Source organism: Medicago sativa, chromosome 4, assembly GCF_051527215.1.
Source record: "Medicago sativa cultivar Bolivia chromosome 4, Bolivia_mono, whole genome shotgun sequence".
Classification (NCBI taxonomy): domain Eukaryota; kingdom Viridiplantae; phylum Streptophyta; class Magnoliopsida; order Fabales; family Fabaceae; genus Medicago; species Medicago sativa.
The window spans coordinates 55371540-55398462 of NC_140752.1; the positions used below are offsets into that span (position 1 = coordinate 55371540).

At 35.7% G+C, this 26923-nt stretch overlaps 3 protein-coding genes and 1 pseudogene across 3 annotated transcripts; 1 reads left to right on the top strand and 3 right to left on the bottom strand.

Annotated features, from left to right (window-relative positions):
- Positions 1–477, top strand: LOC146929963 (uncharacterized). Its single transcript, XM_085707446.1, has one exon. It carries the CDS (start codon positions 1–3, stop codon positions 475–477), a length of 477 nt encoding a protein of 158 aa, XP_085563572.1.
- Positions 478–4444: 3967 nt separating this feature from the next.
- On the bottom strand, positions 4445–5067 carry LOC146929964 (uncharacterized). The gene has a single exon (XM_085708264.1). The coding sequence runs from the start codon at positions 5041–5043 to the stop codon at positions 4498–4500; it is 546 nt and encodes a 181-aa protein (XP_085564390.1). The 5' UTR covers positions 5044–5067; the 3' UTR covers positions 4445–4497.
- Positions 5068–6467: 1400 nt separating this feature from the next.
- Positions 6468–8418, bottom strand: LOC146929965 (uncharacterized; annotated as a pseudogene).
- Positions 8419–8648: 230 nt separating this feature from the next.
- Positions 8649–13282, bottom strand: LOC146929966 (aspartate--tRNA ligase, chloroplastic/mitochondrial-like). Its single transcript, XM_085701650.1, has 14 exons — positions 13143–13282; positions 12395–12971; positions 11780–11891; positions 11600–11671; positions 11393–11484; positions 11090–11210; positions 10621–10743; positions 10200–10380; positions 9928–10112; positions 9760–9831; positions 9553–9651; positions 9376–9456; positions 9195–9252; positions 8649–9005 (listed from the first exon to the last, which is right to left on the bottom strand). Exons 2-14 carry the CDS (start codon positions 12952–12954, stop codon positions 8824–8826), a joined length of 1938 nt encoding a protein of 645 aa, XP_085557776.1. The 5' UTR covers positions 12955–12971; positions 13143–13282; the 3' UTR covers positions 8649–8823.
- Between the last annotated feature and the right edge of the window lie 13641 nt (positions 13283–26923).

Consider the following 26923-nt stretch of genomic DNA (forward strand, 5'->3'; position numbering starts at 1 on the left):
ATGAAGGTGCATTTGAAAGAACAATTCCGACAATTTGTTTTACCGGAAACCACCTCTATGCGTCCACCGCCAAATAAGGCCACCACAAAAGGAGCTCCAAAGAAAGATAAGCAAAACATTCGATCGACAAGGCGGTCCCCTTCCCTATGGGAGATTGTTGACTCCCAAGAGCAAGAAACACAGGGTTCACAGACACGGTCAACAGGGACGAGTAAAAAGAGTGCACGGAAAAGCAACATGTCTCCTACTCCTCCTAAGCCAATTCCAAAAAATCCGCAATTGAAGCCAACACCCGTTGAAGTCCACATACCACACAAAGACCAAATCCCAATTTGGATGCATGGCTTTATTGAAAAGGTTACGCATGTACCCGATGATGGCCATTGTGGGTTCCGAGCAGTTGCGGTCCTACGTAACTTGACTGTTGATGATCACACATTAGTCGGTACAACCTTTACAAAGAGCTTATCGGTGTAGAAAATGGTCGCTATCGGAGGATGATTAATGATGATAGGCGGTATAAAGAGGTCTTAGACGCTCTATCCTACGCAGGTATTGGCAATGCACCACCAGATAAATGGATGACAATGCTGGATATGAGGTTCCTTATCACACAGAAATTCAACCAAACGGTTGTTGTGTTGTCCATTGGGAAATCAGAAATCTTTTTCCCTCTATGTGGTCCGCCACGGCCTCCAAGTATCGATCCGTTGATCTGTCTGGCATATGTGAATGACAACCATTTTATGGCATTGAAATTGAAGGATGGTTGTCCGATTCCTCCCACTTCCGCTCTATGGAGACAATACCATGGAGAGGATGCAGACACTTGACCTGATAGATATGTCAGCCGGATGACAGATTATAATGAGCTAAGTCAGGCGGCGGGTGTAGCGGTCATAGAAGATGATGAAGAATTGTACATTGTTGAAAATCTTGATCCCGATGAGAGGGTTGGTGCTGGTCCTTGTCCTGGTGTGAAGGTTGAAGTGGATGATAGTCTCATTGATCTTTCGGCGCCATAAATTAGATATATATCATTAGTTTAGTTGAAATGTATATCATTAGGTGAAATGTGTAATGATATAAATTCAACTCTTTTTTGGTATAATGATATATATATATATATATATATATATATATATAATCATTTTTTGATATAATATTTAAGTTAATTGTCTTTTATACAAACATATATAATGATTTATTGAAAAAAAATGATAAAAACCACAATGACATGCAAATCTGTTTCAGTTCTGTGCACTGGTGCAATCCGGAGTATATAGTCCGGATGTATCCGGATATATAATCCGGAATGCCCCGTGGGTAATTTTGGAAAAAAAATAGGGCGCGCTAGGAAAGGCATAAGGTGGGAAAAGTAATACTCAAAAGAAAATAGTTCTTCTCCCAAAAAGTTTTGTTCGTTCCCACTCCGGATTTTCAGAAATATATAACTCCAACGTGAGTTAACTCACACTCGGTAGAACCAGCGTGATTTAACTCACGCTGAGTTTTGGTATGCTAACAGAACAACATTTAATGATTCTAATCAAGCCATTAATGCCCTATAATCTATACACACTCATAATTGATCCAAATTACATCAATTCAACAACATAATCCACTCATTATACTCATCATAACATAATCACTCATAATTGATCCAAATTACACAAATTCGTCATTACATACACATTCCACAAACAATTGAATTTCATTAAAAGTGTAACATTATGAATTTTTTCGATCATATTACACTATTACACGTCACTACATATTACAATGGAGCAGACACAAAGATTTAAGATATTGTGTCTCAACATCGTTGTTATGAACACCTTCTCTTTCATCACCACTCATCTTAAAAACTCAACAAAGAATCGAGATAAATTTATGTGCGAAACTGGAAAAACGAAGAGGTTGTTATGAATTAGATTTTGCTGGTCTGCTATTACTAATATATAAATATGTCAGTTGGCAGACCAGCAAGATCTAGCTCAAAAACACCATCTTCAAAAATCTTTATCATGTATGGTTAGATTGTTTGATTTGTATAAGTTTGGGATTCATAGTGCCCTGGAGAAAGCAAAGACGCAACAATAATTAGCTGCAGTTGGGGCCAACTGTAGTTTACTACCGTTGGTACAACGGCTGTTAACTACTGCTGGAAATGTCGAACCGTAGTTAACTACCGTTGCGGGCAAAAAAGTATTTTCCACGTGTTTTAAAGAAAAAACGCATGTGAGAAAATCAATTTTCTTACTCTTTAGAGTTTTAGGCCCCCTTGACATGTTGGTTGTGACCCAAATTTATAAGGCCTCATAAAATTTACAGCTCTAATCCCATGACAATTGCTTTTCTCACATCCATTGTTTCCTAGAAACACATGGAAATGTCCAAAAACACCCAATTGTTTTGAATTTGCACATAATGGAAAAACCCTATTAGAAAAACAAAAATTATGAAAGATGCAAAAATTATGTTGGAGGGAATTGAATTGACAACTATATAGCATCTCTAAAACTAGTATTGTTAACCACGAAAACGCACTTCAAACATAGTACATATATGTACAATGTGATATATAATATAATTTTAAAGTATAATACATAAAATAATAGTTAATACAATTAGTTTGGTAAAAGTGTCATGTCTATTAACATAAACATTATATTTTTTAATAGGGTTTTACACTGTATTTTTTAATAGGGTTTTTCTATTGTGTGCAAATTTGCACATGTTAAAAAAATTTAAAATGGTAAGTTTATCTTGGAGTGCAAATTTGCACATGTTAAAAAAATTTAAAATGGTAAGTTTATCTAGTAAGTTTATCTTGGAATTTATCTTGGAAAAAAATGGTAAGTTTATCTAGGAATTTATCTTGGAAATCTTGGAATTTATCTTGGTATCTTGGAATTTATCTTGGTATCTTGGAAATCTTGGAATTTATCTTGGAGGAATTTATCTTTCTTGGAATTTATCTTGGAGGAATTTATCTTGGAATTATTTACTTTTTTTGTGGTGGTCGGGATTCGAACTCCGGACCTTGCATATATTATGCATTGTCCTTACCAACTGAGCTAAGCTCACAGGGACAGAAATTTATGCACTTTATATTAAATATATAATTTTTTAATAAATAATTAATGTTTTTCAATGAAAAATTATTACTTTTAGTTGCCTTAACATTTGCAAATCAAACCCTTTTTAATATGATATTGATTTTAAAATAGAGATAAAACAGAGAGTATTTCACAAGACTAATCCAGTCATGCATCTACAGAAGTGAGCATAGATCCAGTCACCACGGCCTAGAATTCACATACATTGAAAATAGTAAATAACTACTTCAAGTAAATGCTTGTGTTGAACTTGCAAAAGCAATTACTCCTTTCAACCCCATAATCATAATCACACAAAATTAACAATGAAAACGATATACGTGAGCCAGTTATGTTTACAGTTTACACGTAGCTTCTTCCAATTTCAATTTTTCTGCCCAATAGTTGTTAGTGTAAACTATTTTTACGTGGACAACCAAGTTCTAAAAAAAAAAATCAAATATTTAACGGTTACTTTAAAATGTAATCTTAAAGTGTATTTTACGTGGAAAAAGTTTTACAATGTCGATACATCTCATTAAATTTTGGGTTTTTTTAACAAATCAAAATGGAATTATATTACGAAACCAACGATGTTACACCCCGCACAAGAATTAAATTTTGGGTTAATGAAGTTTTTAATCCCTATAAATATTCACAGTTTTGTTTTTAGTCCCTACACAATAAAATCACACTTTTTAGTTCATATGACATTTTTCTTAAGCATTTTAGGGACCAAAAATGTTGATGGAAATTTTTTATAGGGACTAAAAATGTTGATGGAAAATTTTTATAGGGACTAAAAATGCTGATGGAAAATTTTATAGGGACTAAAAAGTGTGATTTTATTTTATAGGGATTAAAAACAAAATTCTAAATATTTATAGAGACCATTTACTTAATTAACCCTTAAATTTTTAAGGTGTGTTTTTTTTAAGGTAAGAAATTACATTATTTGGAATAATATTCATACTCATGTGTTTAGTAAAAATTTCGATTTTCTGTAAATGTTTTAGAAATTTATTTAACTAAAAAAATAAAAATAAAAATAAATATGAGTGGCAGTGGGAAGTTATTACAAATTGAGTTCTATTTTCATCCTAATGTGAATAATAATAGAATAAATCATGTCTCAATATATGGAAAGAAATTTTCAAAACTTGAAGCAAGCATGAGATGGTTGCATTTCCACTCTCACATTTAAAATAACATTACAAACCTTGAAATAAATTCACCCTATATATTTGAATTTAGGATTTTGGAGGGTTTTGTAGGGATATATTTATATTGTAATATATACTTGAAATTTTAAAAACTTGAAAGAATAAAGGATATATGATGACATAGCAATTTAATTACACTTTAATATTCTTTCTTAAAAAAAAAAAATTACACTTTATTCATTTTCATAAACATGTATATTAGAAGGTTTGATAGCAGACGAAGTAGTAGTACAAACCTTGCCGGGAAAAGCTTCATGACATATATCATTAAAGACTTTAACGATGACAAGGTGATAATAAGTATCATTGAGATGAAGAAAACACCGAAGAAGAACTCGAAGATCATCCTCCGAATCGATCTCATCCTCGAAGATCATTTGTAGCATAGAGTGTTTGAAATCATGATATGGATCATCAGAATCCTTTTCAATGACCACAGTGTTTGATAGTGGGCTATGCTTGGGTGGAGAGTAGTTTTGAGTTGTTTCAGCTTCAGAGAAAGTGGTGGTGGAGAAATCGTCGCTGTGATCGACGCTACGACTGGCACCCTTTCGTTCACCTAAAGTTGTGTTCGACGAGGCCTTGCTAATTTGGCTAATGGAAATTTTGGCCTTTTGAATAGGCTCGTGTACTTCAATTGCTTTCTTTTTTGCACAGCCACAACTTCCAATATTTGTTGAGAACACTCTTCTCACAAGTCTTTTCTTGTTGGAAGACATTGTAGTAAACTCCTAAATTAGTATACAAACATACACACACATCATACATTTTAAAAATGGAGGAATTTAAAATAGTCTAGCTCAGCCTGAGTTTAATTATCGGCTAGACCATGTAGCCCTATATTAGACTACTTAGAACATTTCCACCCATGCAGAGGCTAAAAAGTTAATACTACCTCCGTCCCTAATTATAGGACCCTTTTGAAAAATTTTTTTGTCTCTTTTTATAAGACCCTTTTGGTATTTCCAAGTACATTAATTAATTCTTTACCAACATACCCCTATTTATTTATATCTTTTTCTTCAATCAACATTAAATATTACATTGAAAACATAAACTAACTCTCTCTTTTAAAGGATAAAATTGTAAAAACAATACTAATTACTAACAAATTTATTACACTTATCAATTTTCTTAATATGCATTATTTTTTCAAAAGGGTCTTATAATTAGGGACGGAGGTAGTACATATATAGGCTAAAGATAACAAACATACATTTAATAGGTATTGAAATGTGTGTGGGTATATATATTTTTATTTATTTTTTATTTTTGGATGAGCAAGGGATTGAAGTACACAATTATTTAAGAGAACTTATCACAAATAACAATATGAGTAATAATAACAATTGACAAGTTTGTGAGCTCATTTTATCGACCCATAGCCTATATTGAGTTTGACAAGCCAAGTTAGATTTTGATATAAAGATGTCTAATCGGACTTGGCACAATCTAACTTAAAATGGTTCATTCCAATGTGATTTTGCCTCTTTTATTCATAGTCATTGGTATTTTTTAAATAAACATATTAATGGAGTAATACATTGGAGTTGGATAGCTCAACTGCTTTGAATAAAGAAATAATAAGGAGTTGAAAATTATGGTTTTCAATCCGGACAAATGAGAAAAACTAATCAAATTTTTAATTACTGACATTTGTCATTTAAAAAAATTGTACTATGTTAAATGTTTTAATAAAATTCAATTTAATAAAAATATCTTTTGTGATGGAGTGTTTTAAATTTTCTTAACCATTATGAAACTAGCTTCAACATCAAATTTTATTTTAGTAGAAATAAGTTGTCCGCTCTATTTGTTGTTGGATATTTAAAATTTAGGTAGATCTCTAGATAGACCCAAGCTAAAAAGCAATTAGGATCACCCCCACATTACCAAAATAATAATTCATTTGTTTCAAGCGTATTACGTTTACAAATTAATTAATTAATAAAAATATTGCTGCAAGCCATACTTCTCTCGTAGTATATATTTGTCAAAAATAAAATAAAATACCCCTCTCGTAGTTATAAGCATAAGAATAATCCTTCATAAAAAAAAAACCATAAGAATAATCCTTCTTCTTTCAAAAAATAAAATAAAATGAATAATCATTCTTAAAGAGTATTGTGATTTGTGATCCATATCATTCGCCTCTTGTAGAAACATCAAGGTTAAGTCGAGAAAATACATTACATACTCTTTCCTTAAGAGTTAAGGAAGCTGTGTGTTTAACATGTGCCAAAAAAAAACTCTTGTATTAAACCAATTTTATTAACAAATCTTAACACAAGAGTCATTTTATTCCTTTTTGACTCACCAATTTTCTCATGAATATGCTTTTTCACCCTACTATAAAGAATTTGCAAAAACTCTTTTTGAATTTGATGTGAAGTATACTTGCCTGGAGGATTTTCCAACACAAATTTAGTAACTTCATCATTGTAAGATGCCAAGAGTTTTAACGACTCAAAAAAATTGCCTTGATTTTTTGATCCACTAGTTTTGTCATTTTAGTCATGACTCCTAAAAGCACAAACTAGTGTTAACAAATTAAAATTGTCAATTGTAGTCTTTAGACGTAGTCGATTGCCCAATAATTTAAGTCAAATTTTGAATTTGTATGACATTCATAATCATAAGATGCCCTTCTTGATTCAACAAGTCTTGACAATCCTGCATTGCATTGTTGTGGGGTGAGTTAGGATTCTTCCCTATGTGTTTAAGAAAGGAACAATGTTTTTCATTCCTATCTTTCTTCCAACCTCTAAAACTCGTAGAAATGAAGACATGTGACCTGGGACATCCACTTGGATTTTTTTTTTCTTTCTAAAAATATAACATGGTAAGCAATACTCAACATTTTTTTACGATGAATATTCTTGCCATATAGGAAAGCTGCTAGTCCAAGTGTGTTGATACCGTCTTGGATGGTCATTGTTGCGGAACAATGGATATAATTAGTTTGAAGCTAAAGACAATCTGGCGGTTCGGGGTGTTCTTTCTACAGCAGACATGTCCTGTACGTTTAGGTGTGGATCAAATGAGGCCGCGGTTCATCTATTTATTTATTGTACCTTTTCCGCCAACCTGTGGGCTCTTGTTTGGAATTGGTTGGGTATTTCTTTTGTGCATGTTGATGAGCTTCGACATCACTTTATTCAGTTCACCAAGATGGCGGGCATGCCACTTTATTCTCATTTATTTTTCAGGATTATTTGGTTTGTCACTGTTTGGACAATTTGGAAGGAAAGGAATAACCGGGTTTTTCAAAATACGGTGTCCAATCCTCTCAACATCATTGGGAAAAACAAGCTTAATTCTTTCTTATGGTTGAAGTCTAAGCAGGTGGACTTTGTTTATTCTTACCACGACTGGTGGAAACACCCCATTCCCTGTATGGGTGTTATTTTGTAATTTTATTTTTAGCTGGTGCTCTTGTTTTGGCTCTGTGACTCTGTAAATATTTGTCGGTGTTTCTCCTTTTGCACACCTTGTGCGTGGTGATTCACCGTTGGTTTAGTAATATATTTCATTTTGATTTGTTCAAAAAAAAAAAATTTAGTTTGAAGCTAATTATGTTGCTTACAACCCATAAAATCAAATTTTTTTAATGATTTTTAACTAGTTCATGTCTTACCTGCCTGCGTGTGTATAGTCAAAAATGAAGATATTTTTAAGAAGAAAAAAAAAAAACCCGTAATCTTGAATCTCCAAACATACGAAAATCAATTTTTTAAATGTTCAGAATCATGTTTGGATGTTCCAAAAGTGAATTCAAACATAGACTAACTAGAGTTTCCTTGCAATTTATGGATGCAACGCAAGTTGATACAGACAAACACACCGAGAACAAGTTGGCAAGAGAAGCTAAGTTGATACAGACAAACACTGAGAAAAGTCAAAATCCCTTGACTTTTAGTTGCACAACCACATTCAGGGCTAATGATAATATCAAATTGCAGAGTATAAATATAGAATATAATAGTTTTCTTCATTCTATTTGCACACAAAAGAAGAAAGAAAATGATCTTGGGTGCAGAAACGTTCAGCTTTCAACCTGCACATAGTGTGATTCTTTATATATACCTATCCATATGCCTTTTGATAAGAAGAATACACAACTCTTCCAAAAGACTCAATGAAGGAATGTAACATTTCCTGCATCTCTTTTATGCATACACCTATCGATGAATGGATAGCATATTCATCAAAGAACAAGCCATAAATAAACAAATCCCTTTATATATAGATAACTTTTCATGGTGTTCTTAGACTGCAATTTTTTTCTGCACTCACTCCTCCAGTGAGTAATAGGAGCGGAAAATTGTAATCAAGTACAACTGGACTTGAGTAATTCTTTAACAGAGAAAAAAATGTGATAAACAACATGGAAATGTAGGTTTACATGGTACCGCTCCTAAAAATACAAATTGATTTATTTAAATGTACATAAATTATTCTTTAACAAAGTACAAAAATGGGTATAAGCAACAAAACTATCAAGAGTTAAATGCCTGTGTAGTGATTGAAAGATCTCTCAGCTGTTGGGGATCCACCTCGGAAGGTGATCTCGTGAGGGCACACTGTGCAGTTGTTGTTTTTGGGAAAGCAATGACATCCCTGATTGAGTTAGCACCAGCTAGCAACATAACCAATCTGTCCAAACCAAAAGCTATGCCTCCTGTATTTGATATATAATAACAATCATCGATAAAATCAACTGTGATTTTATAGTAGTGTTCAAATGAAGATACACCGGTTAAATTTCAAATGAAAATATGGTTGTGTACAGACAAATGCTACTCTAATAAGATAATTCAGTTTATCGACAAGGGAGGAATGGGGCTATAAACCATTTTAGAAGACTTACCATGTGGCGGAGCCCCCATGTCAAGAGCTTCAAGAAGATATCCATACTTCGCTTCAGCCTGAAAAAGAAATTATAATGCATGATTCAGATCAGTCGAAGCCAGGCATGCGTTGAAGGCATTATAAATATAAGCATTCTACCCTATTTCCAAAATATAAGGAATGGAGTCGGATGTACTAGCCTGCTCCATTGAGATGCCTAGAGTCTCAAAAACCTTTTGTTGTATGTCGCGTTTATAAATTCTCAAACTCCCCCCACCAATCTGACATAAAGTATAATATATTGCGTATCAGTCGCAAAATTGTAAGGCTCGCAAGTTAAAGGGAGAGGAAAGAAATTAGAAATAAATCTAAATCACCTTCACCCCGTTGAAAACCATGTCATAAGCCAATGCACGAGCCGATGCAAGGTTGTTCATGTCTTCAGGATTTGGTGCAGTGAAAGGATGATGAAAAGCCTGCACAATCCCATAATTAAGAATAATGAAAAGAAATATAAAAAATGTAACCAGATAACTTATTTATTAAGAATTACATTTTTGGATGTTATTAATAGCAAAACCGACCTCAAGCCTCTGCTTCGAATCATTCCACTTAAACATTGGAAAGTCGGTAATCCACAAAATTGAATGTTTGGCCTAAAATTCAAACAAAAATAACTAGATAACATAAGTGAAATAAATAATGGAGAAAGATAGAAAAAAATTTCATTTAAAAAGCAGATGCCAACTTACATGGTCGATCAAACCTAATTTTTGTGCCACATAAACTCTAAGATGACCTAGAGTTTTATTTACAGATGCATGATGACCAGCAAGAAATAAAATCAGATCACTTGGTCCCGCAGAGCATCGCCTTAACAATTCCTCTCTAGTTGCAGAATCCATACTTGAAACTAAAGCAGAAAATCCCCCAATACCTAAAATCAAAGGATTACACAATAAACAAAGGAATATAACAAACATGTTTCAAAATATGATAAAATTGAGTATTGATAGGGAATTACTTTTCTTCGTGATCCAAAGAGTAAGTAAACCCTTTGCACCATATTTTTCTGCTTCCTTGTAAACATCAATATATGAGTACTTCGCTGCACCAGAAGGTACACACAATACTTTAATAACTCCACCACACTCCAAGGAATCAGAGAAAATCTTGAAGGAAGTCCCTGAGAAAATGTCAGATACCTGCAGCCAATGAAAAAGTTAATATCTCAGCAAGATGAAGCAAATCTAGGTAAACTCTTATGTAGAGTTTGCCGCCAATTTGGATCCTACAAGGCTCGAGGGATTAGTCTCCGCAAGTTGCGCACGGAGGATACCTGGTTTACACGAATAAAAACTGAAACACAAACAGTGATTCAACACAGGATTACCGTAAGCTATATCAAATGAGAAAGACATGAAATTATACGAGAGGATCATTACATCTTTTAATTCTAGATCAAATCTGGTATCTGGATGGTCCGAACCATATCTATTCATTGCTTCAGCATATGTAAGCCTGGGGAAAGGGTTTGGTAATTCCACACCCTTAATTTCAAGAAAAACCTACAAAATTAGCAAAATTAGCCATAATATACATGCATGATTCGATTTTTATGGTTTTCTTTATGTAAAACCATGTCCACAGAGGATATATATCAAACAAAATATACAAACATTAACACCTTCCCATTTCAATTTATATTTTTCCTGAAATAAGTGAGACTGCAAATATCAATATCTGTTTCTAAATCTTTAATAGTATCATTTGACATTTCAAATCACGAGAAGAAGTTCATCATATGTTGATACGTTATTCCTCCATTCTAAATTTTACTACTATTTAATATATGTTTCCAATACTTCAAATTTGTGGATAAAATGAATATGATTATAGATGGCATAAACCAACCTTTCTGATCAACTCTTCGTTAAGAGACAACATATCCTCTAAAGGAGTAAAAGCCATTTCCATATCCAGTTGTGTGAACTCAGGTTGTCCATCAGCTCTTAAATCTTCATCCCGAAAACATCTACAAAATGCACCACAATCTTTTTAATGTAATTTTGGTTTAGCTTATAAAAGCAAACATTCTGTATAACATAAATGCTTTTTCTATGTGAAAAAGGGAAGAATATTTACAAGTTCTCCATAACATAAGCCAAGATACAAATAAACTCAAATTAATAATTAAAAAAAAAAAGAATATTATACCTTGCTACTTGATAATATTTATCAAAACCAGCTACCATTAGCATTTGCTTAAATATCTGAGGGCTTTGTGGCAAGGCATAGAATGTTCCTCGCTTCATAATTCATGTGACAGAATCAACACAACGTAAAATAAATTACATCTCTTAGAAAATAGATAAAACATTCATATTGCTTTTCATCTTAACAAAAAGGTTAAGATCTAAATACCTGGATTCTTGATGGAACTAAATATTCCCGGGAACCTTCTGGTGTGGATCCTGACAGTATCGGAGTTTCAACCTACCTTATAAACAAAAAGGTAAAGATCGACACAGCATACCAAACACCAACAACCAAAGTACGATGTGCAGACTAAAAAATTCAAATGATGAACCTACTGGATAGTACCTCCACAAAACCATGTATGTCTTCTAGATATCTTCGTATGAGTTTAACCACATTATGCCGCAGCAACATGTTAGAATTCATTTGTTGCTTCCTTAGATCAAGACATCGATACCTAAAGTTTGTAATTGTAAGTAATAAATCTCTCATCTCATCTTGTAAATAATTTACAATTGGAGGTAAGACAAATGAAAACATCAACCGCAATCAAACATGTTTCAGCAGCATATTCAACCACATCATTAAACTTGATAAAATATCATAATTTTACAACCAAACAAGGAATTAATACTAAAATCAATCATTTGGTAAAAAAAAATAAAATACCAAAAGCAGTTATAGAGCAACTTATATTAAAACCACACTCAAGCACGAGATATGGACACCTTAGAAAGCAAGGAATTAACCACTTCCAAACTTGATTTCAAGCTTCAAGGCTATTCAAAAATAAAAAATCATCACAGCTTCCACCTAGATATGGATACCTTACAAAGCAAGGACATGCCTTACATAGACATTACAGACTTTAACAAAGGATACCATGAAAAACCATGACTGAATGCTGGTCTTACCAGTGAAAAAATGGTAACTTTACATTCATAAAACTAAGGCTATTACCTCAAACGGATTTCCTCATTAGGAGAACCTTCTGCATCGTCAGAATTCAATTTAGGAATAAATGTTAACTTTGCATTCCTAGAATTCAACTCTTGAACCTCATTTGCAGCAACCTCGATAAAGCCGGTTTTCATCTCGTAGTCGATTGATTGAGTTGAACGATACCTAACAACACCTTGAATGGCAGCCACATACTCGCGTTTTAGGTTTTTCAAAACAGAATGTGCGACTGGAAATTCATCTAGACGTGTAATAACCTGAATAATGCCGGTGTGGTCTCTAAGAATGAGAATGGCGACTCCACCGTAGCGTCTGTGAAGTTCAACCCAACCACAAAGACGAACGGTTTTACCGACATTGTTGGAAGATAATTCGCCGCAATGATGAGTCCTTGAAATCCTTTGGAGGGATTGGTTGAGGGGTTTAGGCTTTTTGAAATTGATTGCTTCTTTGGTTTTGGGTTTAAGCTTTTTGTAAGGGAGATGTATTTTGGGTTTGCGAAGGGATGGGCTTCGCCGAATGGACATCAAAGATAATGCTTTAAGGAATAAAGACCGCATATTCTTCTTCTTCTTCACTAAGAAAGGGTAACAAAATCAATAAATATTCAAGAAAACAAGAATTGAAAAATTAGAAATTCATAGAAAGGTTCGTATAAACAATATCCCCTTGCCCTAGATAAAATATTATATATATTTTTCTATTAAAACAGACACAATATCGGTTGGTAGGAAATCATGAACCTTACATGCATGCAAACCAGAAGAGGAAGAATTTGGTAAATCCAAAGAATCACTACCTGTATGCAGACAGCTGAAAAATGGAATCCACCAGAACCGAACTGCTATAAGGTAGAGGGATTATGCTAGCTATGTCTTTCGCATGAGACAGTGACATTCCAATTTTTGAAATGTTGTGGGTAGTATAATTAGGTTTAGGTTAATACACACTGAGAAAAACAAGAATAGGGCGGCTCACTATGAAGCACAGACACTATTCAAATTAGGCGTGTCTCGGTGTCGGACACGTGTGTCGTGTCCGACACAACACCGATACTTATAGTTACACCAAATTATGTGATTTTTTTTCTTCCAATTATTAGCTGTGTCGGCATGTCTATGTCGTGTCCGTTGTCCGTGCTTCATAGGCGGCTCACATGCGATAATTGTTTTTCACTTTAAAAATTGCTCTTTCATATCGCAAAATTACATAATTGACACAACGGAAGTTAATTGACACTTGGCCCGTGCACATGTCTCTAAGTATGAGCCAGATTAGTCGTCCATCTTTATTGGGTCAGAAACCGGTGCAAAAGCCAAAAAAATAAAGCTCCTAACAGTAGTTAACTGCTACAGGTTAACAAAAAAAAAAAACTCCAACAGCAATGTCGTTGGAATCTTAAACATATTCTTGTATATATATTTACAGCATTTTCCAAACATTTTTTTGTTACAATGCAGTGAGTAATAATGATAAGAACTTCCAGCGTTGTTCAAAAACCTTTTACAACAACATATAAAGTGCCAATGGTACACTTGTCGGTGACTATTTTACAAGGATGTCACACAGATTTCCCTATTTTACACGTGGAGCAAGAATGGCATCTTGTCGTGGCACTATAACTTGACATAGAAATATAACCGAACTTCTATTTAGCTGTATATGTCCTTATACTATAAAGTCCTTCATTTGTGCATTTCTAGTAAGAAAATACCAGGATTAGAAATGAGTCGAGTCGAGTCGAATCAAACTCGTCTGAGCTCGATTCGGTTCGAAACTCGACTCGAGTTCAAAACAAACTTTTTTTAGCTCGAGATATTTTTAATCCAAAATCAACATGTGCCTGCAAACAAAGAATCAAAAAGATATGTGATTCCACGTGGTGCTAGTATGTCCTTTTCCATGAGAGAAACATAAATATTGGCTAAACAAGGAAAACTAGGAACCAAAAAGGCCTCAATGTTATGCCCGGAGAAGCAAATACTTGCATATCATTTAAAGTATAAAGAGCCTTTAAAACAGTTGCATTTTCTGTTGATAAAAGGTGCATGGATGAAGGTACGACATTTTAAAAATAACAACATTAAATAGGATGAAGTTAGCTAAATTTTGCTATTGTTTGGTCCACTAAATATGACCATTTGTTTATATTTTAGTTCATTGATAGTTGTATAATCAATTCCTTTTCATCAGCGCTATGCACTTTCATTCCTGCAGCCATATATATTTAGATCAACACAATTAGCATCTCAAAAGATTGTTAAAAGAGAACTTGGGTTCGATTTCTTGATGGAACAATTCGTAACGAAAATTTACTTACCTCCCGAACGAACTCCGAAATACTAGGACCCCGTTTCCCCTAAGAATCAGAGGTTAACATTAAAAAAAACAAAACACAGTTACCATATATCGGCCTAAAGTGTACACTTTGAAGGTGAGAAAAACACAAGAAGGGGGGTTGAATTGTGTTTTAGAAAAATTCTTCGTTTCTCCTAAAAACTGAACACACTGATCAGAAGCTAAGCGAGACAGCTTCTGAAGTGATAATCAGAATCTAAATGCAGCGGAATAAAACAGAGAGAGAGAAGAAGAACGACACAAAGCAATTATACTGGTTCCTTCCACAATCCGGAAGTAGTCCAGTCCCCCTTGCACTTCCAAGGAGATTTCACTATGAGTAATATCTGATTACAAATGCTCAAGCACACAAGCAAGAGACTTCCAATGCTCAAGCACACAAGCAAGAGACTTCCTTTGCTCAAGAACACAATCAAGAGACTTCCTGCTCAAGCACAACTGCAAGAGACTTCCTAACTAAACAAAATTACACAGAAAATTGTTTAAGGTTGAACACTTGATATACAATCAGAGGTGCTCACAATACAAATCAGATACAGACTCAATGGACTTAAGAATTTCTAAGATAAGACTTTGAGACACAGAAATTCTAAGTGAATGCAGAACAATTTCAGCAGAGGTTTGGTACTTGTGAAAATCTTGTGAGTCTTTCGTTCAGCGTTCTTGCATTACCAAATCTCTAGGTCTTCACTCCTTTATATAGAGGTGTGAAAGAGACGTTGTGAAATTGCCAGCACACCAAAGAGTCGTTTGTTGAAGCTTGATCTTTCACCAATGATCTTTTGCCTGATTTGGCTGTTGTCCTACGAAGAACCAATTTGAAATCCATTCCTTATCCAAAGGAACATCTATGCAGGCGAAGCTGTATTCTGGAGCTGTTTTCTTGTCTTGTAGCGTGGACACAAAACAGAGTAGTGGAGAACGTGGTTGTACAATTCGTACAAAGTACAATGTCAACGCTTTCGTCCAAATTGCAAGCACAAGCCTTCAAACACCTTTGAAATGACCGTTGCAAAATTCCACTAATCCTTTGTTTGTGTTTTCGAATCCAATAGACAGCTTTTGCATTGATAATTCTTCAATTCTTGAATCTTTTGTAAATCCAGTTGAGATTCAGCTTCTGGTGAAATAGCTTCTGATGAGGCAGCTTCTGATGATGCAGCTTCTGATGATATGACTTCTGCAGCTTCTGATGACGCAGCTTCTGATGATGTGGCTTCTGGACCTCTTGTCTTCAGAAGCACTATTCTTCAGGAGCAGCTTTACTTCAGGAGCGCTATTTCTTCAAGAGCAGCTTGACTTCAGGAGCGCTTTGCCTTCAGAATCATCTAAGCTTCATTTTCTTTTGCTCTTTATTTGCTCATTCAGAACCAATGATGATGTAACTTTATAATTATGGTCCTGTACACTTGAACAAATATTAGCTAGTCCAATTTACAATTTTTAATACCTTGTTATCATCAAAACTCTTTAAGGTTCATTGTTAAACACATTTTGTTCCAACAATCTCCCCCTTTTTGATGATGACAAACAAAAGTATTTAAAATTGATCAATTGTTGTTAATCTAATTAACAAGTTGACTTTGGGGTTCTGAGGTTTGTAAGCTCAGAGTCTGAGGTTTGTAAGCTCAAACTCCCCCTGAGTCTGATAGTCTTTAAGGTGAGGTTTGTAAGCTCCCCCTAAGTTCTATCCAGGTTAATTAAATTCATTTTTCGCACAATAAAATTATCAGAGCTTTTAAAAAAAATTGAATCATTGAAAGAATTAACTTATAGATAAGAAGAATGGTTCAATTAATTTTACTTGAATTTTGATACTTCTTCGTTCGTTCATAGCTTATACCAATAAGGTAAAAAAAATGATAGAAGTTTTTCAAAAATTTCAAATGCCATTAATGGGGCTCAGAGCCTTTAAATACTTGTCACATATACTCCCCCTTTTGTCATTATCAAAAAAATGAAATAAACAAATAAGCATAAAAGACAAAAAGATTTGAGAAAAACTCAAACAAAAGAGAGTATACAAGAAATTAATTAAACAAATCAGATCAAAATATATGAGCATGAATATCCAATTATCAGAAGCAGTAAGCATTCAGAAGTAGTAAGCATTCAGAAGCAGTAAGCATTCAGAAGCATAGAGAAATAAAACAAGATGGTTTCAGAAACAAGGACTAAGAATTTAAAACAAACAACAAAAAAATAACACAAATGTGTGCAACTAAGGGTTGGTTTGTTGTTGTTTCTTCATCTTCTCCATTTCTTCAATCTTCTTCTGCAACAGTTCTTCAAGCTGTTGTTGCCTCTGGAGAAGAGCCTGTTCCCTTTCTCTAGCTTCTTGCTGCTGCTGTGCCATCTGTTTCTTCAGAAGCTTACACAACCTTGCTTCTCTGGTCAAGTAATCCGTTTCTAAGAAGAAAGGCTGGTTTGCCAGGAGCAGTGTAGAACTTCTTACTCTGAGACTCTGATTCAGATGCTCCATTAACTTCCTGATAGAAGCTTCCTTGCTTCTGATGCACTTAGCCCTTATGCTTTCAATTAGCTCAGCTGCCCGGTTCTGAAGAGATGCCCAGGAGTCTTCATATGCACTTGTGAGATCAATTGTCCTTCGTTGATCCACAAGATTATGCATCTGACTCAGGATTGTGAGAAGCTCAGAATTAATATATCCAGATTCCAGGATGTTTGAGGGTGGTTGTTCAAGGATTTCAAGATCAGAATCACTGATTTCCAAATCTTGAACAGGGTTAGGAACTGGAATGGTAAAGTGTGTTTGTGTGTTTGAAGATGAAGGCTGGTCAGAAGCAATGTGTGTGGTAGAGGTTGAGGCTTGAACATTGACTAGAGAGTTGTCAACATCCATGGGAGTTGGTTCTGGGGAGTGTTCAATTTCAGCTGGTGGTTGTTGTGGTGAAGTTGATGTTTGAGTGTTGAGTTGGGGGTCAATGGTAGCTGTTGGTGATAGTGGGGGTGTTGTGGGTTTATGTGGTTCAGGTGTTTGTTGATGGGGGTTTTCTGAAACAACATTTTCAGAAGCAGCTGCTTCTGGAGTTGCTTCAGAGGCCTTTTCTGAAGTAGACTCAACATTTTCTGGAGGAATCATGTTGAGAGGTTGAATGTTAAGGGGTTGAGGGTTAAGGCGAAAGATAGTCTCAATGACTTTTTCTCTCTGCACAGCCATTTCAGCCAACTTCTCATTAATTATGTGACCAACTGGCTCATAAGTAGTTGACTGAGAGGGCTTTTTGTTGGTTTTGGTTGATGTTGACATGCTTTTTACTGGTTTTTGAAAGAGTTGGGCTAAGGGTATATCATCATCAGAATCATCAGAATCTGATAATGGTGTGGATGCGGAATCTGATGATATATTAATCACCTTCTCTGGTTCAGGTTCAGAATCCTCTTTAACAGACTCACTGGTCATCAGCAACAGTTGCTTGGCTTCTGAAACTACAGACTCTTGTAGCTCAGCAGCAATCTCCATAGCTTTTCCAATAGCTTCTGACACAATAGTAGCAGCTTCAGTCTTCTTAGAAACATGAGGGAAGTTCTTGGTCCTCCTTACTGCTTGCTTCCTTTTCTTCTTTGGTATTGCAGGTTGATCAAGAGTAATGCCAACATCCATGATCATCCTGGAATCCATGTCTTCAATGGCTTCTTCAATAGAAGGTACTGATGAACTACCAATTTTGAGCTTGTCAGTAGCAACTTTTGCCTTTTTAGCAGATTGTTCAACCTCTAGATATTGCTCTGCAGTCATCTTCCTTTTTGACTTTCTGCCTCTGGCTCGTGGCAGAGCACCACCATACATTTCCTCTGGAATATCTTCCAATCTGATTCTCTCATTGGTTGCCTCAAAATGTTCCTTGATATAGTACATCTGCACTTCAATGGGATCCTTCTTGCAGATGGGTGGAAAGTCCTTCATAAGATCAGACTTAACAAGTGATTCACTCAAATCTGTATGAAGCTTGGTGACAGCAGGGATCAACTTCATATTCTTGAGGGTTTGTGCATTAATGAACTTTCCAGTTTTAGTATCAAGCAGCTCATCTGTGAAGGCTTCAGCACTGCTTAGTTTGTCCAAGATTCCTCCTTGATAGAATATTTCTGACAATAGTCTTCCATAAGGTACCCAGGTTCTATTCTGCAGCTGACTCTGTTTCAGACACTCTATCAAGTATTTGAACATATATTTTGGCACGTTCACTTTCTCCTTCTTAATGAAGTGTTGAAGAAAGACTTTTTGTGCCAAATTGGGTTTCTCACTACCACCACATGGAAGTAAGTCCTCATTCTGAATCTTCAGAAGCAGCTTCTTGTCCATGCTTAGATCAGCATACTTTCCTGCTTGCGTTGAGTTGTACAGGGCCAAGTTTACTTTTTCCTTCCAGAGGCGTTCTTCAGCTGTATTTGAGAGATCAATTCCAGAGTATTTTCCAGAGGCCTCTCTACAGAGTACAACTTCTATCTGCCATTCCGCAATTCTCACTGGAATACCACAAATACTTGACCTGATTTCAATACCTGTAAATGGCTCAAGTCCCATTTCTTCTCTGGTCTTCCCTTCCAGTTCGGGATAAATCAACACCATTTGACTTTCTTCAGTTATAGACGCAGCTTTGTCATAAACCTTAGCCCTTACCCAGAAGTGTCTTATCAATGCTTCGTATGTTGGTCCATTCAACATCTTGAACTAATGCATAAGTTCCTGCTCTTCATAGTAGCTTCTGATCCAACACTCATGGAAGGCGAGTGATTCAAAATCCACCGGATTTTCTATTTGAACCTGTAGTTCCCATTCTTCCAATTTCATGCTTCTTCCTTTGTAGTCAAATTCAGGGACCATCCGTGAAGTAGATTCTGAAACTTTTGAGCTTGATGATGCCATTTGATGATTGACGAAGATTTGAAGAAGATGAAGATTTTAGGGTTCTAAGTTTGAGAGAATGCGCTTACTTCGCAAGAGGTTTGAGAGCAAATGTGTTTGTTGTGAGTGAGTAGTGTGTGAATTGTCAAAGTGTTAAAAGTAAAACGATTGCAATTCCAAAGAGACAAACAAACATAACATTAATGACAAAATTGGGGGCGCGTGAAAAGTACTTTCAAAGCTATTAAATCATCATTGCCCTATTAGTTATACACCAACACATACAGGCCACGTAAGAAGTTCACAGAGTAACTACCAAGTTAATGGGCCAGAAGTTACTTTTTTAAAAGGTAACTTCCAACGTTTCCACTAATTCAACTATTCAGAAGCAACAAATCCAGCTTCTGGACTTCAGATGCTGACGTCATGATCAGAAGCGAGTTTTCCTCAGAACCTCAATAAAGAGCTTCTGATGGACTATCGCTTCTGAACTAACTTCAGAACCTAAAATCCTATTCAGGAGCAAGCAAGCATTTAATCAGATACAAAGTGCATGTTCAAATTTTTCTTTATAAAATCAAATCTTTCAACAGTTAAAGGCTTAGAAAATATATCAGCCCATTGATTTTCAGTATCAATGAATTGTATATCTAAAATTCCTTTTTGAACATAATCTCTGATAAAATGGTGTTTGATTTCAATGTGCTTAGCTCTTGAATGCAAAATTGGATTTTTAGACAAACAAATAGCAGCAGTATTATCACAATAAATGGGAATACTGTTAGCAGTTATCTGATAATCTTCCAACTGATGTTTCATCCAAAGTAGTTGTGTACAACAACTTGCAGCTGAAATGTATTCTGCTTCTGCTGTAGACATAGCAATAGTTGTTTGTCTTTTGCTAGCCCAGGATATAAGATTATCACCCAGAAATTGACAATTGCCACTGGTTGACTTTCTTTCAATCCTATCACCAGCATAATCAGCATCACAGAATCCAATTAGCTTATAATCTAAGGATTTCCTATAAAGGAGTCCAAGATTGGTCGTTCCTTTCAAATACCTGAAGATTCTCTTGACAGCAGTCATATGAGATTCTCTAGGATCTGATTGGAATCTTGCACACAAGCATACACTGAATAAAATATCTGGCCTAGATGCAGTGAGGTATAACAAAGAACCAATCATACCTCTATACAGCTTCTGATCTACTTTAGCTCCTTCATCTTCTTTGCTTAAGGTGCACGTAGGGTGCATTGGAGTGTTCATCACCTTACAATCTTCAAGTTTGAACTTCTTCAGAAGCTCCTTTGTGTACTTTGATTGATGAACATAGACTCCATCTTTGCATTGATTGATTTGAATGCCCAGGAAGAATTTCAGCTCTCCCATCATGCTCATTTCAAATTCATCCTGCATTAACTCAGAAAATTCCTTGCAAAGAGATGCATTAGTAGAACCAAATATTATATCATCAACATATATTTGCACAACAAGAATATCTTTCTCAAGGGTCCTTCTGAAGAGTGTAGTATCAACCTGTCCTCTTTTAAAATCATTTTTGATTAAGAAATTACTTAGTCTATCATACCAAGCTCTGGGAGCTTGTTTCAAGCCATATAGTGATTTCTTCAGTTTAAAAACATGGTCAGGATATTTAATATCCTCAAATCCAGGAGGTTGCTTGACATACACTTCTTCTTCTATGACACCATTTAGAAATGCACTCTTGACATCCATTTGATATAATATTATGCCATGATTAACTGCATAGGAAAGAAGTAACCTGATTGCTTCCAATCTTGCAACTGGAGCAAACGTTTCAGTGTAATCAATGCCTTCTTGTTGACTATACCCTTGTGCAACAAGCCTGGCTTTGTTTCTTGTTACTTCACCTTGCTCATTCAGCTTGTTTCTGAATACCCATTTTGTTCCAATAATGTTCTTGTGCTGAGGTTTGGGTACCAGATCCCACACATCATTTCTTTGAAATTGATTCAACTCTTCTTGCATAGCTAGGATCCATCCATCATCTGAAAGTGCTTCATCAACTGTTGTAGGTTCAATCATTGAGATTAGTCCAATCATTGACTCCTCTTGTCTGAAATGTGATCTTGTTCTTCTTGGACTATCTTTGTTCCCAATGATTAGCTCCTCAGGATGTGAAGACTTGTGTTTGAATGTGTTTCTGGGAGGATCTGCTTGATGTGAGCCATCTTGTGCTTCATCAGAAGCAGCTTCATCTTGTGCTTCTGATGTGGGTTCAGCTTCTGGACTATCTTTAGATTCAGCTATCTGATCAGGTTCTGGAGTAGCTTCAGGAACCTGTATCTCTGCAAAACTTTCACCTTGCTTTGAAGTTTTATCTTCAAGCTCCTTGTCATCAAATTTAACGTGCATAGATTCTTCAACACAAAGTGTTTCTGAATTATACACTCTGTATGCCTTTGACCTTTCAGAGTAACCTAAAAAGATTCCTCTTTGGGCCTTGGCATCAAATTTCTTTAGGTAGAGCTTGTTGTTCAGAATGTAACATGTACATCCAAATTGATGAAAGTAAGAGATATTGGGTTTTCTTCCTTTAAAGAGTTCATATGCTGTTTTCTCCAAAATAGGTCTAATATAGATCCTGTTTTGAACATAGCATGCTGTATTCACTGCTTCTGCCCAAAAATGTTTTGGTAAATTGTTTTCATGAATCATGGTTCTGGCCATTTCTTGTAAAGTTCTATTCTTTCTCTCTACAACCCCATTTTGTTGTGGTGTTCTAGGAGAAGAGAACTCATGGAAAATTCCATGTTTTTCACAAAAAGCTTCAAATGGCTCATTTTCAAATTCTCCACCATGATCACTTCTGACTTTCAAAATTTTTGATTCTTTTTCAGATTGAATTTGAGTGCAGAAGCTACTGAATACATCACACGCAACATCTTTACTCTTTATGAATTTCACCCAAGTCCATCTGCTGTAATCATCAACAATGACTAATCCATATCTACTTCCATATAGGGATGCAGTACTCACTGGTCCAAATAAATCAATATGGAGTAATTCTAAAGGTCTTGAGGTTGAAACAATGTCTTTGGTTTTAAAAGATGATTTCACAATTTTCCCTCTCTGACATGCACCACAGAGTGCATCTGAATGATAGTCAATGTCTGGTAGCCCTTTCACAAGTTGTAACTTACTAAGCTTAGAGATTAACCTCCAGTTAGCATGTCCCAACCTTCTGTGCCACATCCATTTCTTATCATTCACTGATAGTAGGCAAACCACCTTCTGATCAGCCAGTTCAGAAAAATTGATTTTATAGACATTGTCAACTCTCTTTCCCTTGAACACAATGGATTTGTCTTCTTTGTTGATTACTGTACAGTTGGGTTTTTCAAAAAGCACATCATAACCATTATCACAAAATTGACTAATGCTCAAAAGGTTATGTTCAAGACCATCTACCAACCATACATTATTAATTGAGGTAGAGGAATTACCAATAGTTCCTGTACCTATGATCTTGCCTGACTGGTTGCCTCCAAATTTCACATTTCCTCCCTCTTTCATTGTTAGGCTGAGGAACATGGACTTGTCTCCTGTCATGTGTCTTGAGCAACCGCTGTCTAGGTACCATGATCTTTGCTTTGGCACTGCTCTTAGACATACCTGCATCATTGACATTTTTAGTTTTAGGTACCCATTGTTCTATGGGTCCTGGAAGGTTAGTACTTAAGGCTTTACTCTTCACTTCTTGTACCTTGTGCTGTGAGTTGGGTTGCTTCTGATTAACCATCACCTTAGGTTTTGGTACTTCAGAAGCAGCAACTGTCTTCTTCTGAAACTTAGACTTCAGAACCCCAGATTTTGGTTTCACCAGACTCTGAGGAATAGGTTCTGATCTTTTCAGGATCCTGACCTTTGAAGTCTTGGAATCAGAGTTGATCATAGCCTTTGACTTAGAGTTCTTTGGCTTTGAAGTAATTTTAGCCTTAGAACTAGAAGCTTCAGGTTCTGATTGAACAACAGTTTCCAACTCAGCCCCTTCTGGTACAAAAAATGTTTTCAGACCTTCCTTGATGCATTCACAACAAGATTTTAGATTGGTTTTCTCAAGTTTCACTTCTGGAAAACCAATTCCTCTGCCGTTGTTCTTGTAAATGCTATAAATCATAGAAGCCACTCTGCTTCTGTCAATGCCAGATATAATAAAATCTTCAAGAGCAATTTCATGGTTACTTAAAGGTTTTTCATTACACTTTTCTTGTAGCTTCTGACATAAGAACCTGAGCTGATCTTCATATGTTTTACACATGAAGTCAAAGCCCCTAAGTCCTTGTTCAGAAGCTTTCAGATCCAATAGAGTTGATTTTTGCTGTTGTACCAAATCAGCATATTTTTCTTTTAAATCCTTCAACTCATTGGTTCTTACTTCAAAATGTGTAAGAAGTTCTTTAAGTGACTCAACAAGTTCATTTCTGGGAATTTTGGAATATACCTCGTTTTCATCTTCTGAGTCTGAATCTGATCCAGCTTCTGAAGTTGCTGTTGCTACCAACCCAACAGCTACCTTTGCATCTTCATCAGCTTCCTCTTTATCAGATCCAGATTCACTACCCAAATCATCCCAGGTTGCCATTAAACTCTGCTTAATCTGCTTCTTGAGTTTGCTTGGTTTGAATGTAGACCTCTTTGACTTGTCCTTTGACTTTTCTCTTTGAAGATCAGGGCATTCAGCAATGAAGTGACCTGGCTTCTTACAATTGAAGCATCCCTTCTGATCTTCTTTCTTTGAGCTTCTGGAGTTACCCCTTCTGGAGAGAAACTTTTTGTTCTTCTTGGCCAGATATTGAAGTCTGTTTGAGAGCATGGCCATTTCAGCAGCATCTGGTTCAGAATCTGAACTTGACTGTTCTTCCTCTTCAGATTCAACCACTTTGAGAGCTTTTGATGACTTGCCTTTGGATGGAAGAGCTATTGATTTACTCTTCTTAGTAGACTCATGTTCATTAAGACTTAACTCATGAACTTTGAGAGAACTAACAAGATCTTCGACACTTAAAGTGTTTAAATCTTTAGCTTCCTCAATGGCAGTCACTTTTGGTCTCCATCTGGCAGGTAAGCTTCTGAGTATCTTGCTTACATGATCAGAAGCAACATAGCTCTTCTTTAGAATCTGTAGCCCAGAAACTAAGGTTTGAAACCTTGAGTACATCCCCTCAATAGTTTCATCATCCTTCATCTTGAATAACTCATACTGATGTACAAGCAGGAGAGCCTTTGCTTCTTTGACCTTCTTGCTCCCTTCATAATTTGAACAGAGAGAAGCAAACATAGCTTTAGCAGTGGATTTGTCACTCATCTTCATATACTCTGCTTTGGGTATGGCAGTGACAAGGGCTCCTCTGATAATATGATGCTTCTTGTAAAGTTTCCTCAGTTCTGGAGTATGTTTCTTTCTATCCACAGCAGCTCCTTCTTCATCAAGGACTAAATCACCAACACCATCTTCCAGAATATCCCATAATTCTTCATCCAGGCTCATGATGTAACTGTAAAAGTTGGTCTTCCACCAAGAGAACTCTTCAGCATCTCCATTGAACTTTGGAACTTTTCCAACACTGGTTTTCTTACTATCACTATAATCATGTGAGACATGTTTATAGCTAGTATCACTAGGACCAGTAGGAGGAGGAGTAGACATGTTTTTCTCAGATCTTTGACTGTTGCACGGTTAAGTGTTACACAACAGACCAAGGCTCTAGATACCAATTGAAGGTGAGAAAAACACAAGAAGGGGGGTTGAATTGTGTTTTAGAAAAATTCTTCGTTTCTCCTAAAAACTGAACACACTGATCAGAAGCTAAGCGAGACAGCTTCTGAAGTGATAATCAGAATCTAAATGCAGCGGAATAAAACAGAGAGAGAGAAGAAGAACGACACAAAGCAATTATACTGGTTCCTTCCACAATCCGGAAGTAGTCCAGTCCCCCTTGCACTTCCAAGGAGATTTCACTATGAGTAATATCTGATTACAAATGCTCAAGCACACAAGCAAGAGACTTCCAATGCTCAAGCACACAAGCAAGAGACTTCCTTTGCTCAAGAACACAATCAAGAGACTTCCTGCTCAAGCACAACTGCAAGAGACTTCCTAACTAAACAAAATTACACAGAAAATTGTTTAAGGTTGAACACTTGATATACAATCAGAGGTGCTCACAATACAAATCAGATACAGACTTAATGGACTTAAGAATTTCTAAGATAAGACTTTGAGACACAAAAATTCTAAGTGAATGCAGAACAATTTCAGCAGAGGTTTGGTACTTGTGAAAATCTTGTGAGTCTTTCGTTCAGCGTTCTTGCATTACCAAATCTCTAGGTCTTCACTCCTTTATATAGAGGTGTGAAAGAGACGTTGTGAAATTGCCAGCACACCAAAGAGTCGTTTGTTGAAGCTTGATCTTTCACCAATGATCTTTTGCCTGATTTGGCTGTTGTCCTACGAAGAACCAATTTGAAATCCATTCCTTATCCAAAGGAACATCTATGCAGGCGAAGCTGTATTCTGGAGCTGTTTTCTTGTCTTGTAGCGTGGACACAAAACAGAGTAGTGGAGAACGTGGTTGTACAATTCGTACAAAGTACAATGTCAACGCTTTCGTCCAAATTGCAAGCACAAGCCTTCAAACACCTTTGAAATGACCGTTGCAAAATTCCACTAATCCTTTGTTTGTGTTTTCGAATCCAATAGACAGCTTTTGCATTGATAATTCTTCAATTCTTGAATCTTTTGTAAATCCAGTTGAGATTCAGCTTCTGGTGAAATAGCTTCTGATGAGGCAGCTTCTGATGATGCAGCTTCTGATGATATGACTTCTGCAGCTTCTGATGACGCAGCTTCTGATGATGTGGCTTCTGGACCTCTTGTCTTCAGAAGCACTATTCTTCAGGAGCAGCTTTACTTCAGGAGCGCTATTTCTTCAGGAGCAGCTTGACTTCAGGAGCGCTTTGCCTTCAGAATCATCTAAGCTTCATTTTCTTTTGCTCTTTATTTGCTCATTCAGAACCAATGATGATGTAACTTTATAATTATGGTCCTGTACACTTGAACAAATATTAGCTAGTCCAATTTACAATTTTTAATACCTTGTTATCATCAAAACTCTTTAAGGTTCATTGTTAAACACATTTTGTTCCAACACACTTATTTTATGATATTTTTGCTAACTGTGTTGAAATACGATGCACATTTCTAGATATTTCTAGAATATATTAGAAAGATATAGAATCACTCATACTTGGTG